At 43.5% G+C, this 15426-nt stretch overlaps 1 protein-coding gene across 4 annotated transcripts in view; it reads left to right on the top strand.

Annotated features, from left to right (window-relative positions):
• exd3 (exonuclease 3'-5' domain containing 3) overlaps positions 1-15426 on the top strand; it is a 63998-nt gene that overhangs the window by 664 nt on the left and 47908 nt on the right. For all 4 annotated transcript variants that reach the window (XM_082960536.1, XM_082960537.1, XM_082960535.1 and 1 more), the window contains exons 2-14: positions 2188-2262; positions 8191-8255; positions 8737-8898; positions 9268-9453; positions 9675-9728; positions 9804-9943; positions 10037-10143; positions 10287-10360; positions 10538-10576; positions 10731-10897; positions 11041-11188; positions 11467-11668; positions 15166-15275. In XM_082960536.1, the coding sequence (XP_082816662.1) occupies positions 2238-2262; positions 8191-8255; positions 8737-8898; positions 9268-9453; positions 9675-9728; positions 9804-9943; positions 10037-10143; positions 10287-10360; positions 10538-10576; positions 10731-10897; positions 11041-11188; positions 11467-11668; positions 15166-15275 (1479 nt within the window). In that variant the 5' untranslated portion in view covers positions 2188-2237. The remainder of the gene's footprint in view (positions 1-2187; positions 2263-8190; positions 8256-8736; positions 8899-9267; positions 9454-9674; positions 9729-9803; positions 9944-10036; positions 10144-10286; positions 10361-10537; positions 10577-10730; positions 10898-11040; positions 11189-11466; positions 11669-15165; positions 15276-15426) is intronic.

Below are 15426 nucleotides of genomic sequence, written 5' to 3'. Positions count from 1 at the left end.
ATAGCTTTTTAGCTAGGTGACGTTCACACGTGAGATAAATGCTTTAAAATGCTAGCAAGCTACCTTGCTAATTTGTGGCCAACTGGGTGGGCCAGCTAGCTAGCTGGACATAGGTTAGCTAGCTACTAGTAACAAACCACCATGCATAATTTGTCACATCTCGCACTACTCTGGGCTAATTGTCAAATTAGTGAACATAACAGGATGTTACAACAGAGAGGGTTCTCTTTGGGTACATGTTGTGTAAATTTCCTCATCTAGTAGGAGCCGCTTAACAGAGGGCTTCCCATCATGCTGTACTGTTCGATAGTCGCCAATAGGTGGTAGCAGAGTACAGTAGAGCGCCCTGCACCAGAGTCCGCTACTGCTGTACGAGTCAGTTGTGAGAGCCAATAACATACCAGGAGGAGAGAAACAGTCCAGACGTCAGACTTAAAAAAACATCCTCAGCCTCAAAAGCATGTCCCACAGCCAGCTGGCAGCCTGTCCTTTCGTGGTCTGCTGTTCCCACAGGGTGTGTGCCCGGGGACGCTTCAGCTCTGGTTCTTAACTTGTTCAAGTGAAATTCCGAAATATGTAGGACATGGGTCTTCAACTTTTTGCTGCCCATGGACCCCATCTCAGGCAAAATGGCGTCCCAGGGACCCTCATCACACCTTAGCAAAAATAAAATGTTTCTCCAAATGTCTTGTCTTATCATCAGGTGAATGATAATAGCAAGGAGAAGTAATCAACATTTGAAAATGAATAGATTTGGTATATCGTTTTTTTTAAATTGACCTCCCACATTATAATTGGAAAAGGAAATGTAAACTCTAACATAGCCTATTAGCTAGAAAGGTAACTCCAAACACATTTCTGCTAATAGTAACTGTTTAGCTGGTAAACAAAGGTTAGCCGTGTGTTGGCAAAAATGTATTAAGTCAAGAAAGCTTACCAGCAGCCAGCACCACTTTCTGCACTGGTAGCCTATTCGTGGGTGATTTTTCAAAGCCTATGTCAGATACTCCAGTGAGTGTAATTGTCTCCAGTGAGTATAATGTGCTCAACATTAGGAGTTGAGAAATAAAGTTAGTTTATTCTGTTGTTGCTAGAGATATTCATGAAAACATTGAGTGAGAAAAAAAATGTATGGACCCCTTGTAGGATCTTGGACCCCCGATTGAATACCCCTGATGTAAGGGTTTTCAAGTTAATACAAGTTTGGGTTTTTTATAGTGATGGAGTAAAAAATCGATAGTCGCACATTGGGGATATTATTTGAAACAAAATCACAATATAATTTTTGCGCTAGTCAGCTGTACCAAAACGCTAGTCAGCTGCACCAAAACTCAGTATTTTTTTTCTTCATAGCTTGTTCTTCATCTTCTTTTTAAATAGGGAGCCAATTTGTTTTCAGCACTTTTACTTTCATGACTGATCAAAACTCGTTTTCTCATGTCTCTCTCTTGTCCCTTTGCAGCAGACATATGGTGAGAAATATGTTTTGAGCATGGAATCGCAATAGAATCGCAATACATATCATATCAGTAACCTAAGTATTGTTATAATATTGTATTGTGAGGTCCCTGTTAATTCCCAGCCCAAGGTTTTAAGAGCCTGTTTTATAGACCCCTTTTTATACAGCGCCATTTGAATTAGGGCTGGGAATTGCCAGGGACCTCACGATACAATATTATCACAATACTTTGGTTGCCGGTACAATATGCGATTCTCACGATTCTATATGTATTGTAATTCGATACTTTTTTATTGCGTCTCGATGCTCCAAACATATTGCTCACCGTAAGTTTTGATCAGTCATGGAAACAAATGCTGAAAACAGATTGTCTCCCTATTTAAAAGAAATGTGAAAATTATTTGATCAGACACTGAAAGAAAAGAACGCTGAATTTCTAATGTGGATGAAATTATGGTTTGAGTTTGGGATGCATAACTGAACTTTAGTCAATAACTAATTAAATGTCCCCTGTCAGGAAGTATCTACGCATTATATTGTTAATTCCCACCAATCAGGTGCTGCTAATCTGGCCTGCAATGCCAGTCAGGGTGTGTCCCATTCACCCTGATGTTTGTTTGTATACCAGAACAGGCAATCCCGTCTGTTGCTGAACTCAACTACCAGTACGTGTCTCCCCCCACTACTGTCTCCCCCTCCCTCACTTTGTCTCCCTTCCTCCCCCCTAGGAACGTGAGACCCCTCAGACTTACGACGCAGCGCAATCCACTGGAGAGGAATGAGCCAGGCTACACAACAATTGGGTCAGTAGTTAAGCCAAACAAACACTTGTCTGGGACCCACACACACGCATCAGTCCAGACACCACGCTTAAATACACATGTTCTGGTATGGTTTTGCCTCTGTCGGAATGACAGAAAGGATAGTCCCGGCAGGTGTAAAGGTATACAAGTTGAACCACACACACACACACACACACACACACACACACACACACACACACACACACACACACACACACACACACACACACACACAAACTCTCCCAGGTGGAGTGCTCCTCCATATACAGCTCTGAGTCCCTGCTTACCTGTCACTCAGTAGCTCACCCATACAATTGAGTAGCTACATGTTCCACATTCCTGAGCCCCCCCCCTCTTTTTTCTCTCTGTGGAACTGGGTTGGGGGATAACTGCTAAAGTAGAGAGAATAGCAACGGAGAGGGAGAAAGAGATGTATACGATTTGTGCCGTGTTCTTCCGCCATGCATTGTGTTGTGCTTTGCTTTGGGCAGTCTGAAAAGTGTTTCTGCTGTGTAGGCATGAACCAGCTCCGATCCATGAAGACCTGAGTGTTAAAAGTGTGGGTAGGGAGAGAAACAAAGAGAGAGAGAAGCCCTTTGGTCTGCTTTCCCAGGCTGTCTGTCAGGAAGGCTGGATTTTTTACACCGTGACCACCGCGTTGCCCTTTCCTGGGGAAATCCGAGACAAACAGAAAGCAGTGGGGGGAGGGGAACAGGAACACTGGGCCTGGGAAGGAGAGGGGTGGGAGGAGAGTGAGGCAGGAGCTTTTGGGAATGCTTAGGAACATACCCAGTCTACACATCCCCTTTTGTTACCAGGCCTTTTTAAACCCCAGCCCTCCAAAAATGTGCCCTGTCCTCTGCAAAGCAGAACTGCTCCAAAACTCGGTCAGTAACCCTGAACAACTGCTGTTAATACTATCCTATCCCACTCCTTTTGAGTTAATGATAATCCAGTTATTCTTAAAGGGGAACTGACAACGTTTTAACTCGTTTGCAGTCGTCCCCACAGTGACCGTACGTACATCAGTTTGCTGATGACACAACGGTGGTAGGCCTGATCACCAACAATGATGAAAAAGCCTATAGGAAGAAGGTCAGAGACCTGGCAGTGTGGTGCCAGAACAACAACCTCTTAACTCAACGTGGGCAAGACAAAGGAGATGATCGTAGACTATAGGAAAAGGAGGGCCGAACATGACCGCATTCACATCGACGGGCTGTTGTGGAGCAGGTTGAGAGTTTCAAGTTCCTTGGTGTCCACATCATCAACAAATTGTCTTGGTCCAAACAGAAGAGGGCATGACAATGCCTTTTCTCCCTCCAGGAGACTGAAAATATTTGGCATGGATCCCCAGATCCTTAAAAAGTTCTGTAGCTGCACCATCGAGAGCATCCTTACCGGTTGCCTCACCGCCTGGTATGGCAACTGTTCGGCCTCCGACCTTAAGGCACTACAGAGGGTAGTACGTACAGCCCAGTACGTGACTGGGGCCAAGCTTCCTGCCATCCAGGACCTATATACTAGGCTGTGTCATGGGAAGGCCCAAAAAATTGGCTCCGTAACAGCTTCTACCCCCAAGCCATAAGACTGCTGAACAATTCATCAAATGGCCACCCGGACTATTTGCATTGACACCCCCCCCCCTTTGTTTTTACACTGCTGATACTCACTGTTTATTATCTATGCATAGTCACTTTACCCCTACCTACAAATTACCTTGACTAACCTGTACCCCCGAACATTGACTTGGTACCGGTACCTCCTGCATATAGCCTCATTATTGTTATTTTGTGTAATTTTTTTATTATTTTTTACTTTAGTTTGTTTAGTAAATATTTTCTTTACTCTATTTTCTTAACTGCATTTTTGGTTAAGGGCTTGTAAGTAAGCATTTCACAGTAAGGTCTTCACCTGTTGTATTCGGCACGTGATTTGATTTAATTGATTTGAACAGACAATCATATTAGTCAAAAACATAAAATTCCCATTTTATGCTACAAAAACAACTTTATTTATTATTATACTTTATTATGTATTATTCGTGTGATGTATTGTTGTCTCTACCTTCTTGCCCTTTGCGCTGTTGTCTGTGCTCAATAATGTTTGTACCATGTTTTGTGCAGCTGCCATGTTGTGTTGCTACCATGCTGTTGTTGTCTTTGGTCTCTCTTTATGTGGTGTTTCTCTTGTCGTGATGCGTGTGTTGTCCTATATTTGTTATAAATGTTTTTATTTTTAAACCCCCGTCCCCGCAGCAGGCAGTTATTGTAAATAAGAATTTGTTCTTTTTTTTTATTGAACTTTTATTTAACTGAGCAAGTCAGTTAAGAACAAATTCTTATTTACAATGACAGCCTACTGGGGAACACTGCCTTGTTAAGTGGCAGAAAGACAGGTTTTTACCTTGTCAGCTCGGTGAATCGATCCAGCAACCTTTTGGTTACTGGCCCAATGCTCTAACCACTAGGCTACTTGCCTCCCCTTAACCTCTACTGGATCGGTGTCCTTCCCCACGGGACGGTTAAGCTAACATATGCTAATCACATTAGCCTGAAGTTGTAACATTTCCCAGGACATAGACATATCTGATATGGGCAGAAAGCTTAAATTCTTGTTAATCTAACTGCACTGTCCAAGGTACCGTAGCTATTACAGTGAAATAATACCATGCTATTGTTTGAGGAGTGCACAATTATGAACTTTAAAATGTATTAATAAACCAATTAGTCACATTTGGGCAGTCTTGAGACAACATTTTGAACAGATATGCAATGGTTCATTGGATAAGACTAAAACTTTGCACATACACTGCTGTCATCAAGTGGCCAAAATCAAAATTGCTCCTGGGCTGGAATAATACATTACAGGCTCTCTCTTGCATTTCAAAGATGATGGTGCAAAAATAAAATAAACACTTTTTTTCTTTGTATTATCTTTTACCAGATCTAATGTGTTATATCCTCCTACATTAATTTCACATTTCGACAAACTTAAAAGGGTTTCCTTTCAAATGGTATCGAGAAAATGCATATCATTGGTTCAGGTCCTGAGCTACAGGCAGTTAGATTTGGGTTTGTAATTTTAGGTGGAAATTGGAGAGAAAAAAAGGGTTGGATCCTAGCTGACTTAATTCAATAAAAAAATTACATGTTTCTTTAAATAGGTTCTATTTGAATTAACAATCCATGATGTAGAATAGCGCGTTGTTGTCAGAATAGATGGATGCAGTTCAATGCATGATTCATATAATTCACCAATACGTTTCTTGGTAGTCTAAAAAATATTGCTGTCAGGTTGTAAATCAAGAGCTGGCCTGGTACATTGTTTGCTGCCTCCATTCGGGATGCACTGTTTCAGTTTCAATGACACATCTGTTTTTCTCCAAAATATTGAATGTAACTAAGGCTGGGAATGTCAATACAGTCAAACTAGCTAATAGACTAGCATATCTATTTAGGTAGCAAGCTAAAACCACGGAGCCTAACGTTAGCCAGCTAGCTGGTAGGAGGATGTCATTGGAGGAGTGGGTGAGTGGCTGACTTTTCCCCCTCATCATTGTTTTTGGTGGCTATACACAACTATAGATGCAGGTGTCATTTGGTTAGCTAGCAAGAACTTGAACGACATATCTCCTACATTCGCAAATTCACTCTGGCTATCTACTCCAATTTCAGAGGACTCTCGTCTGTGTGCCAGAACGCAGAATAGCTGATGAATTTACGATCGCACGACGCCCACTGAATATGACCGGTGTCAGTAAACGTAGGCAAAAAAAAGTCATAGTTAGTCACGAACACTCTAGATAACTCTAGTAAACAGCCTAGCTAACCAGCTCTGCTAGGGTGAGTAAAATGGTCAAAGTTAGGTGTTCTCTCATTTGTGTCTGAAAGGAGCAAGCTAGCTTACTTTAGCCAGTTAGCTTAAGTGCATGGTTGGGATAAGCATGCAAGCTGCAGAAGGATGAATAGGCTACAATTCCACATCGTTTCAGTGCAATTTCATTCAGGTGTATATTGTGGCTTTTGGCAAATATGTTTTAATGATTTTAAAGTCTCGCTGTTGCTACTGCCTGTAAACACACAGTCCAGTTCAAAGTAAATGATGGCAGGCTTGTGTGGCAAATGGCTTTTTTGTATAAAGGCCTACTGTAGCTCTGCTTGGTCTCTGGCGCACAAGTTTACGTCGACTCCGGTCCTGGGTGAGACGGATGTTTTATTTACTGCAGTGTCTATTAATTGTCCGAACGTACTTCCGCTTTCCTACTCTATATTGTTATAGAATTTTAATTTGCCTTACTATACGTCATTCCCAAGCATTCTAAGAATTTGTGAAAATGACCATATCTAAGTGCTGGCTTGTCAGAAAATGTTTTTAAAAAGTATAATATTGTTCCTGGGGTGTATATGAACCAATTTTAATAAGATGTTATGTTGCTAAAATTCTGTCAGTTCCACTTTAAGTAATAGTGATAAACATTGATGGAATGTTTTTTTTTTAAATCGTTTTTTATTTCACCTTTATTTAACCAGGTAGGCTAGTTAAGAACAAGTTCTCATTTACAACTGCAACCTGGCCAAGATAAAGCAAAGCAGTTCGACAACATACAACAACACAGAGTTACACATGGAATAAAAATAAAAAACACACAATAAATAATACAGTAGAAAAATCTATAAACAGCGTGTGCAAATGAGGTAGGATAAGAGAGGTAAGGCAATAAATAGGCCATGGTGGCGAAGTAATTACAATATAGCAATTAAACACTGGAATGGTAGGGTGTGCAGAAGATGAATGTGCAAGTAGAGATACTGGGGTGCAAAGGAGCACGATAAATAAATACAGAATGGAGATGAGGTAGTTGGATGGGCTATTTACAGATGGGCTATGTACAGGTGCAGTGATCTGTGAGCTGCTCTGACAGCTGGTGCTTAAAGCTAGTGAGGGAGGTAAGAGTCTCCAGCTTCAGTGATTTTTGCAGTTGGTTCCAGTCATTGGCAGCAGAGAACTGGAAGGAGAGGCGGCCAAAGGAAGAATTGGCTTTGGGGGTGACCAGTGAGATATACCTGCTGGAGCGCGTGCTACGGGTGGGTGCTGCTATGGTGACCAGTGAGCTGAGATAAGGCGGGGCTTTACCGAGCAGAGGCTTGTAGATGACCTGGAGCCAGTGGGTTTTGCGACAAGTATGAAGCGAGGGCCAGCCAACGAGAGCATACAGGTCGCAGTGGTGGGTAGTATATGGGGCTTTGGTGACAAAACGGATGCCACTGTGATAGACTGCATCCAATTTGTTGACTAGAGTGATGGAGGCTATTTTGTAAATGACATCGCCGAAGTTGAGGATCGGTAGGATGGTCAGTTTCACGAGGGTTTGGCAGCATGAGTGAAGGATGCTTTGTTGTGAAATAGGAAGCCGATTCTAGATTTAATTTTGGATTGGAGGTGTTTAATATGAGTCTGGAAGGAGAGTTTACAGTCTAACCAGACACCTAGGTATTTATAATTGTCCACATATTCTAAGTCAGAACCGTCCAGAGTAGTGATGCTGGACAGGCGGGCAGGTGCGGGCAGCGAACGGTTGAAGAGCATGCATTTAGTTTTACTAGCATTTAAGAGCAGTTGGAGGCCACGGAAGGAGAGTTTTATGGCATTGAAGCTCATCTGGAGGTATACAGAATGGTTAGTGTAGCAATAGGCTAACTTCAGAAAGGACAAGTGCTAGTGTGTGGGATTTTTTTCAGTTTGCAATGCTTCAGGAGGTTAGGCATATCTAGTGTGAGTGAAAAATGGAAGGGAAAAGATAGGGGGAAACACAATAAATTGGTATGGTTGACGGGTTAGGCTGGTAACCCCTATGCCAATGACAGGTTGGGGTGAGAGGTCAGTAGGGGTCAGTGTGTAACCCCATATCACCTGTGTGACCTCCAGGTGCTGACCCCACGGCGCTGAGAGAACAACTCTTTGACTTCTGGACCAGGAAAGAGCTAGAGACGGTGAGACAAAGCTGCATTTACATTGTGTATGTCGTCAACTTCACAGTCTGTGTGTGTGAGAAAAAAACCTTGAGGGAAGGAATGAGCGAGCAGGTCTCAACCGGATATATCTATGAGAATGTTGAGTGAATGACTGTGCGTCTGAAATATTGTGTAAAAGATCAAGCCGCAAGATTACAATCTCTCAAACAGACATGCATTTTTTGTAGATATTGACTAACTGTGCAAATTGTGAGAGATGTTGAATGAGAAAGGGAAAGTGTGTGAGTACCAAAATCTATCTAAATAAAATTCAAGATTCAATACTTTAATCCCATACAAAACAAAGTGTTATGCAATTCACAGCTTTATGTGTAACTTGGAAATTTTGAGATTTTAGCAAAAAAGTTAATATGCACAGATGTTAGGATTCGGCACAGATGGAGAGTGTATCTAAACCCCCCTCCCTCCCTCCCATCCATCTCCATCCCTGTCCTCTCAGCTGCGAGCTGTAGCCTTCAAGGCCTTTTCAGACTTCCAGACACCTCTAGAGGACCTGTTGTGTGTCCTGGAGGGCTGTCCAGGCAGGCAGAAGGGGAAGGCCACCACCATGGGCCACAGCATCCTCATGGAGTTTGAGCGCTGGAGACGCACCCATCCCAAGGTCAGTCCCAGTAAAGGAAAACAACATGCTCAGTTCCACTGAAGATCCTCTATTGTAAACAAGTGCCAGGAACCAAAAATAGTTCACATAAAATAAAATGGCCAGCACTTTATTTCACTTGAATATGATTTTTAAAAACCTGTTTCTGTTTTGTCATTATGGAGTATTGTGTGTTGATTGATGAAAACAACAAACAATTTAATCCATTTTAGAATAAGGCTGTAACGTAACAAAATGTGGGAAAAAGGGGGTAGGGGTCTGAATACTTTCCAAAGGCACTGTGTGCTTGTGGTTTATTAAGACATGTCGCTACTATGAGCTAAAGAAAATAATCACGAAGCGTCATTTGTAAATCTCATCTACCTCCAGGTGACCCTCCAGGCCGTCCCAGAGGTCTCTAAATTGGGGCTGCAGCGTCGTGCTCTCAGACTCCTCACGGACGCCCAGCCCAGCTTCATGGATCCTCTCATAGACATCTACCAGCTGGGGAATCTGGACCGGAGCATCCTGAGGCTGCATATCACCAAACTGCAGGCTGTCAGCTGTTACAGGGAGGTTGGTTGGTGTTCTGCTATTCTTCTTCATCTGGTTGTTGTGGTGGGACGGGGTGGATGGGAGTCGAATGGGTTAATCATGATGGAGTCAGACAAAGCTATGTTAGGTGAATTAATAAAAACTATACATTTTTTTGGGGGGGGGGGGGTAAAAAATGAATGTTTGGGGATTTTCACAATTAAATAACGTGTATTTGATTAAATGTTTTCTTTGTTTTTCAGGCTGCGTTGTTAAGCATGAAACTGGAGTTTCAGAATGAAGTGGATATGGAGGAGGTGAGTGATCAGAACCTGTTATTAAAGCAAAGGTGTGTGTGTGTGTTGGTACTTAACCACTCGTGTGTGTTGCAGATGTGTGTCCCCCTGATTCTACAGGACAAGCTTCCTATGGCCGAGTCGTTTGTAAGGGGCCATCCTAAACTGGAGGAACGTATGCTCACACTGCTGGACTCCTGGTGCCATCCTGACTTCAGCATAGCACAACTACGCAGGTATTGTGTGTGTGTGTGTGTGTGTGCCACTCTTTCTGTGCGTGTATGTGTGACGTTAGTGGGTGGTTTATGTTTCCTTGTGCTTTACTGCAGGCAGTTTCCCCGCTTGTCCCTCTCCAAACATCAAACTGATCAAATCCAGCCCAAGATGCTCAGCAAACAAGTTTTTCGACTGATGGAGAAGTTCAACATCGACCCAGGTGTGTGTGTGTGTGTGTGTGTGTGTGTGTGTGTGTGTGTGTGTGTGTGTGTGTGTGTGTGTTCTGATGGAGCCCATGTGTATCACTGATCATCAGTGTGCCTGCTCTACATTTTCATTGGTTTCAATGGTTTCACTTTGCAGGTCTGTGTCCCAACTCTGTGTACAAGCGTAAATCAGACTCCATGCGTTTCCTCATGTATAAAAGGTTTGTGGAGGTAAGCAGCAAGCCCGGGTCCTTTAACATGATACATTTCAGTCCTTTAGCAGGCGTTCTTATGCGGAGTTACTTGCAATCAGGTCATTCAATTAAAGTATGTTTCCTTATGTGCTGTGAGGCCTCTGCTTTCCGCCCCATTCACATGTCCTCACTTCTCACCGTCTCTGACTTTCAGAAAGGCATGTCAGAGGAGAACTGGCGTGACCATGTACAGGTACGCCGTGTGAAATCGGCTTCTCTTTTTGCTTAGTTTAGTATTTTTTTTAAACGCACACAACAGGGCCCATGCATGATATAATCTCAGTGTCTCGGTCATTGGTTGGTTGGTTGATGGTGTGTGTGTTCACTATATTGACGAGTATGGTCAGTCCACAGTGGCAGACGACCCAGAGCTGCAAATCCAGTTGGTTGAGTTGATGGTCAAGTATGGTGGGATGGTCAACGCTGCCCAGTGGTCACTACACTACGGTCTCCCCAAAGACCGTCTGCCGTTTGGGGTGTGGGACACACAGGAGAGCCTACCACCCTCGCTGAGGTACAGAGATGTGGAGAGAATGAAGGAAAATAAATGTAATCTATCAGTCAATCTACGTCTGTGTGTTGTCCGCTGTCCACATACACACACACACACTCTCTTTCTCATATATTCATTCATTCAATCCTCTGCCTCTTCTTCAGGGAGGTATCTAAAGGCTGCAATGCTGAGTCGTGGGACCCGTCCCAGGCACACCGTGATAGGTTCTACCAGCTGCCAATCACCAGGGACCATGTCCACTTCCTGGAGACCCTGGAGGGGCTACAGCGCTGCAGAGACACAGTGCTACAGGTATCAATCAAACAGAGAGGTGGTTCCACAGATGACTCCTCACTGGCTTGTGTGTGTGTGTATGTACACGACAGCATTGTCATTTTAGTTTATAAAGGTTCTCTTGTAGAAAACTTGCAGACTAAATCCCATGTAAGCACCAAACACCTATGAAAAATGTAAACAGTAGTAAAATAATAGCATTTATCAAATTCTATTAGTCACATGCGCCGAATACAACAGGTGTAGTAGACCTTATTCACAACCCCAAAATATATTCCCTCTCCCCTGTTCTCCAGCCTGGTTGTATAGTAGGGGTGGATATGGAGTGGAGGGCAGGGTTCGGTGCAGTGTCTCCCCAGCAGAGGGTAGCTTTGATCCAGCTGGCAGTGCCAGGCCAGGTGTTCCTGTTGGACCTGTGTGCCCATGGATTCTCTCAACACAACACCACTGTCACCTTCATCAGGAGCCTCTTCTCTGCTACCACGGTCCTCAAGCTGGGTGAGTGAAGGGATTGGTCTATATTGGATTTATTTTTGTCTTCAAAACATTTATGAAATGGGTCTTGGATGTGCCTTCTGTTGTCTGTCCATGTGTCGGCCAGACCTACACTACCAGTCAAAAGTTTTGGACACACCTACTCTTTCAAGGGTTTTCTTTATTTTTACTATTTTCTACATTGTAGAATAATAGTGAAGACATCATAACTTTGAAATAACACATATGGAATCATGTAGTAACCAAAAGAGTGTTAAACAAATCAAAATAAACTCAGCAAAAGAAGAAACGTCCTCTCACTGTCAACTGCGTTTATTTTCAGCAAACTTAACATGTGTAAATATTTGTATGAACATAACAAGATTCAACAACTGAGACATAAACTGAACAAGTTCCACAGACATGTGACTAACAGAAATTGAATAATGTGTCCCTGAACAAAGGGGGGGTCAAAATCAAAAGTAACAGTCAGTATCTGGTGTGGCCACCAGCTGCATTAAGTACTGCAGTGCATCTCCTCCTCATGGATTGCACCAGATTTGCCAGTTCTTGCTGTGAGATGTTATCCCACCCTTCCACAAAGGCACCTGCAAGTTCCTGGACATTTCTGGGGGGAATGGCCCTAGCCCTCACCCTCCGATCCAACAGGTCCCTGACATGCTCAATGGGATTGAGATCCGGGCTCTTCGCTGGCCATGACAGAACACTGACATTCCTGTCTTGCAGGAAATCCCACACAGAACGAGCAGTATGGCTGATGGCATTGTCATGCTGGAGGGTCATGTCAGGATGAGCCTGCAGGAAGGGTACCACATGAGGGAGGAGGAAGTCTTCCCTGTAACGCACGAAGTTGAGATTGCCTGCAATGACAACAAACTCAGTCCGATGAGGCTGTGACACACTGCCCTAGACCCTCTACCTCCAAATCGATCCCGCTCCAGAGTATAGGCCTCGGTGTAACGCTCATTCCTTCGACGAAAAACACGAATCCGACCATCGCCCCTGGTGAGACAAAACCACAACTCGTCAGTGCAGAGCACTTTTTGCCAGTCCTGTCTGGTCCAGCAACGGTGGGTTTGTGCCCATAGGCAACGTTGTTGCCGGTGATGTCTGGTGAGGACCTGCCTTACAACAGGCCTACAAGCCCTCAGTCCAGCCTATTGCGGACAGTCTGAGCACTGATGGAGGGATTGCGCATTCCTGGTGTAACTCGGGCAGTTGTTGTTGCCATCCTGTACCTGTCCCTAAGGTGTGATGTTCAGATGTACCAATCTTGTGCAGGTGTTGTTACACGTGGTCTGCCACTGCGAGGACGATCAGCTGTCTGTCCTGTCTCCCTGTAGTGCTGTCTTAGGCATCTTAGAGGTACGGGCGATGGCAATTTATTGCCCTGGCCACATCTGCAGTCCTCATGCCTCCTTGCAGCATGCCTAAGGCACGTTCACGCAGATGAGCAAGGACCCTGGGCATCTTTCTTTTGTTGTTTTTCAGAGTCAGTAGAAAGGCCTCTTTAGTGTCCTAAGTATTCATAACTGTGACCTTAATTGCTTAAGCTTTTAGTGTCTTAACGACCGTTCCACAGGTGCATGTTCATTAATCGTTTATGGTTCATTGAACAAGCATGGGAAACAGTGTTTAAACCCTTTACAATGAAGATCTGTGAAGTCACTTGGATTTTTACGAATTATCTTTGAACGACAGGCTCCTGAAGAGGGGACTTTTCTTTTAATGCTGAGTTTATATTTTATATTTGAGATTCTTCAAGTAGCCACCCTTTGCCTTGATGACAGCTTTGCACACTCTTGGCATTCTCTCACCCAGCTTCAATAAATAAAATAAATACAAAATTCACCTGGAATGCTTTTCCAACAGTCTTGAAGGAGTTCACACATATGCTGGGCACTTGTTGGCTGCTTTTCCTTCACTCTGCAGTCCAACTCATCCCAATCCATCTCTATTGGGTTGAGGTTGGGTGACTGTGGAGGCCAGGTCATCTGATGCAGCATTCATCACTCTCCTTCTTGGTCAAATAGCCCTTACACAGCCTGGAGGTGTGTTTTGGGTCATTGTTCTGTTGGAAAAACAATTGATAGTCCCACTAAGCGCAAACCAGATGGGATGAGGTATCGCTGCAGAATGCTGTGGTAGCCATGCTGGTTAAGTGTGCTTTGAATTCTAAATAAATCACTGACAGTGTCACCAGCAAAGCACCATCACACCACCTCCTCCATGCTTCACAGTGGGAACCTCACATGCAGAGATCATCCGTTCACCTACTCTGCATCTCACAAAGACATGGCAGTTGGAACCAAAAATTCAAAATTTGGACTCCAGACCAAAAGACAGATTTCCACCAGTCTAATGTCCATTGCTCGTGTTTCTTGGCCCAAGCAAGTCTCTTCTTCTTATTGGTGTCCTTTAGTAGTGGTTTCTTTGCAGCAATTTGACCTTGAAGGCCTGATTGATGCAGTCTCCTCTGAACAGTTGATGTTGAGATGTGTCTGTTACTTGAACTCTGAAGCATTTATTTGGGCTGCAATTTCTGAGGCTGGTAACTCTATTGAACTGGTCCCGTGTGGCTCAGTTGGTAGAGCATGGTGTTTGCAACGCCACGGTTGTGGGTTCGCTTCCCACAGGGGACCAGTACGGGGGAAAAATATATGAGATGTATGCATTCACTACTGTAAGTCGCTCTGGATAAGAGCGTCTGCTAAATGACTAAAATGTAAATGTATCCTCTGCGCATAGGTAACTCTGGCTCTTCCTTTCCTGTGGCGGTCCTCATGAGAGACGGTTTCATCATAGTGCTTGATGTTTTTTTGCGACTGCACTTGTAAAAACTTTCAAAGTTCTTGAAATTTTCCTGATTGACTGACCTTCATGTCTTAATGTAATGATGGACTGTCGTTTCTCTTTGCTTATTTGAGCTGTTCTTGCCACAATATGGACTTGGTCTTTTACCAAATAGGGCTATCTTCTGTATACCCACCAATACCTTGTCACAAGACAACTGATTGGATCAAATGCATTATGAAGGAAAGAAATTCCACAAATGAACTTTTAACAAGGCACACCTGTTAATTGAAATGCATTCCAGGTGACTACCTCATGAAGCTGGTTGAGAGAATGCCAAGAGTGTGCAAAGCTGTCATCAAGGCAAAGGGTGGCTACTTTGAAGAATCTAAGATATATTTTGATTTGTTTAACACTTTTTTTTGGTTATGACATGATTCCATATGTGTTATTTCATAGTTTAGTTTTGATGTCTTCACTATTATTCAACAATGTAGAAAATAGTAAAGAAATAAAGGAAAACCCTGGAATGTGTAGGTGTGTCCAATCTTTTGACTGGTACTGTATGTTCAAGTAATTGTCCTAATACTTTAGATGCGCTTTATTGAGCTCGTCTGACACGATGAATTGAACCAATGGAATAATCCAGGCAGGCTCAATGATATACTTTTTGAACCCTGGTGTGATATTCCTCTGTCTGTGTCCAGGTTATGGGATGGCAGGGGACCTGAAGTGTCTTCTGGCCACATGGGCCCAGTTCTCTGAGGAACCTCTGAAGATGGAAGGAGTGTTAGATCTTCTCAACGTGCACCAACAGGTACAGTACACTTCACCTCAGACCCACCTGGTCTCCTGTACATACGGTATATCTGACTATACATGACCAAGAGCATCTGAGTATTTTCACTATCTAGCTACAAGTTATGAGGCACGGTCAAGACTACAATCAAGTTCTTCTGGGGGTATAG

This window comes from Salmo salar, chromosome 13 (assembly GCF_965601325.2).
Source record: "Salmo salar chromosome 13, fSalSal1, whole genome shotgun sequence".
In the NCBI taxonomy this organism is placed as follows: Eukaryota; Metazoa; Chordata; class Actinopteri; order Salmoniformes; family Salmonidae; genus Salmo; species Salmo salar.
This window is presented reverse-complemented; position numbering and strand designations above follow the sequence as displayed.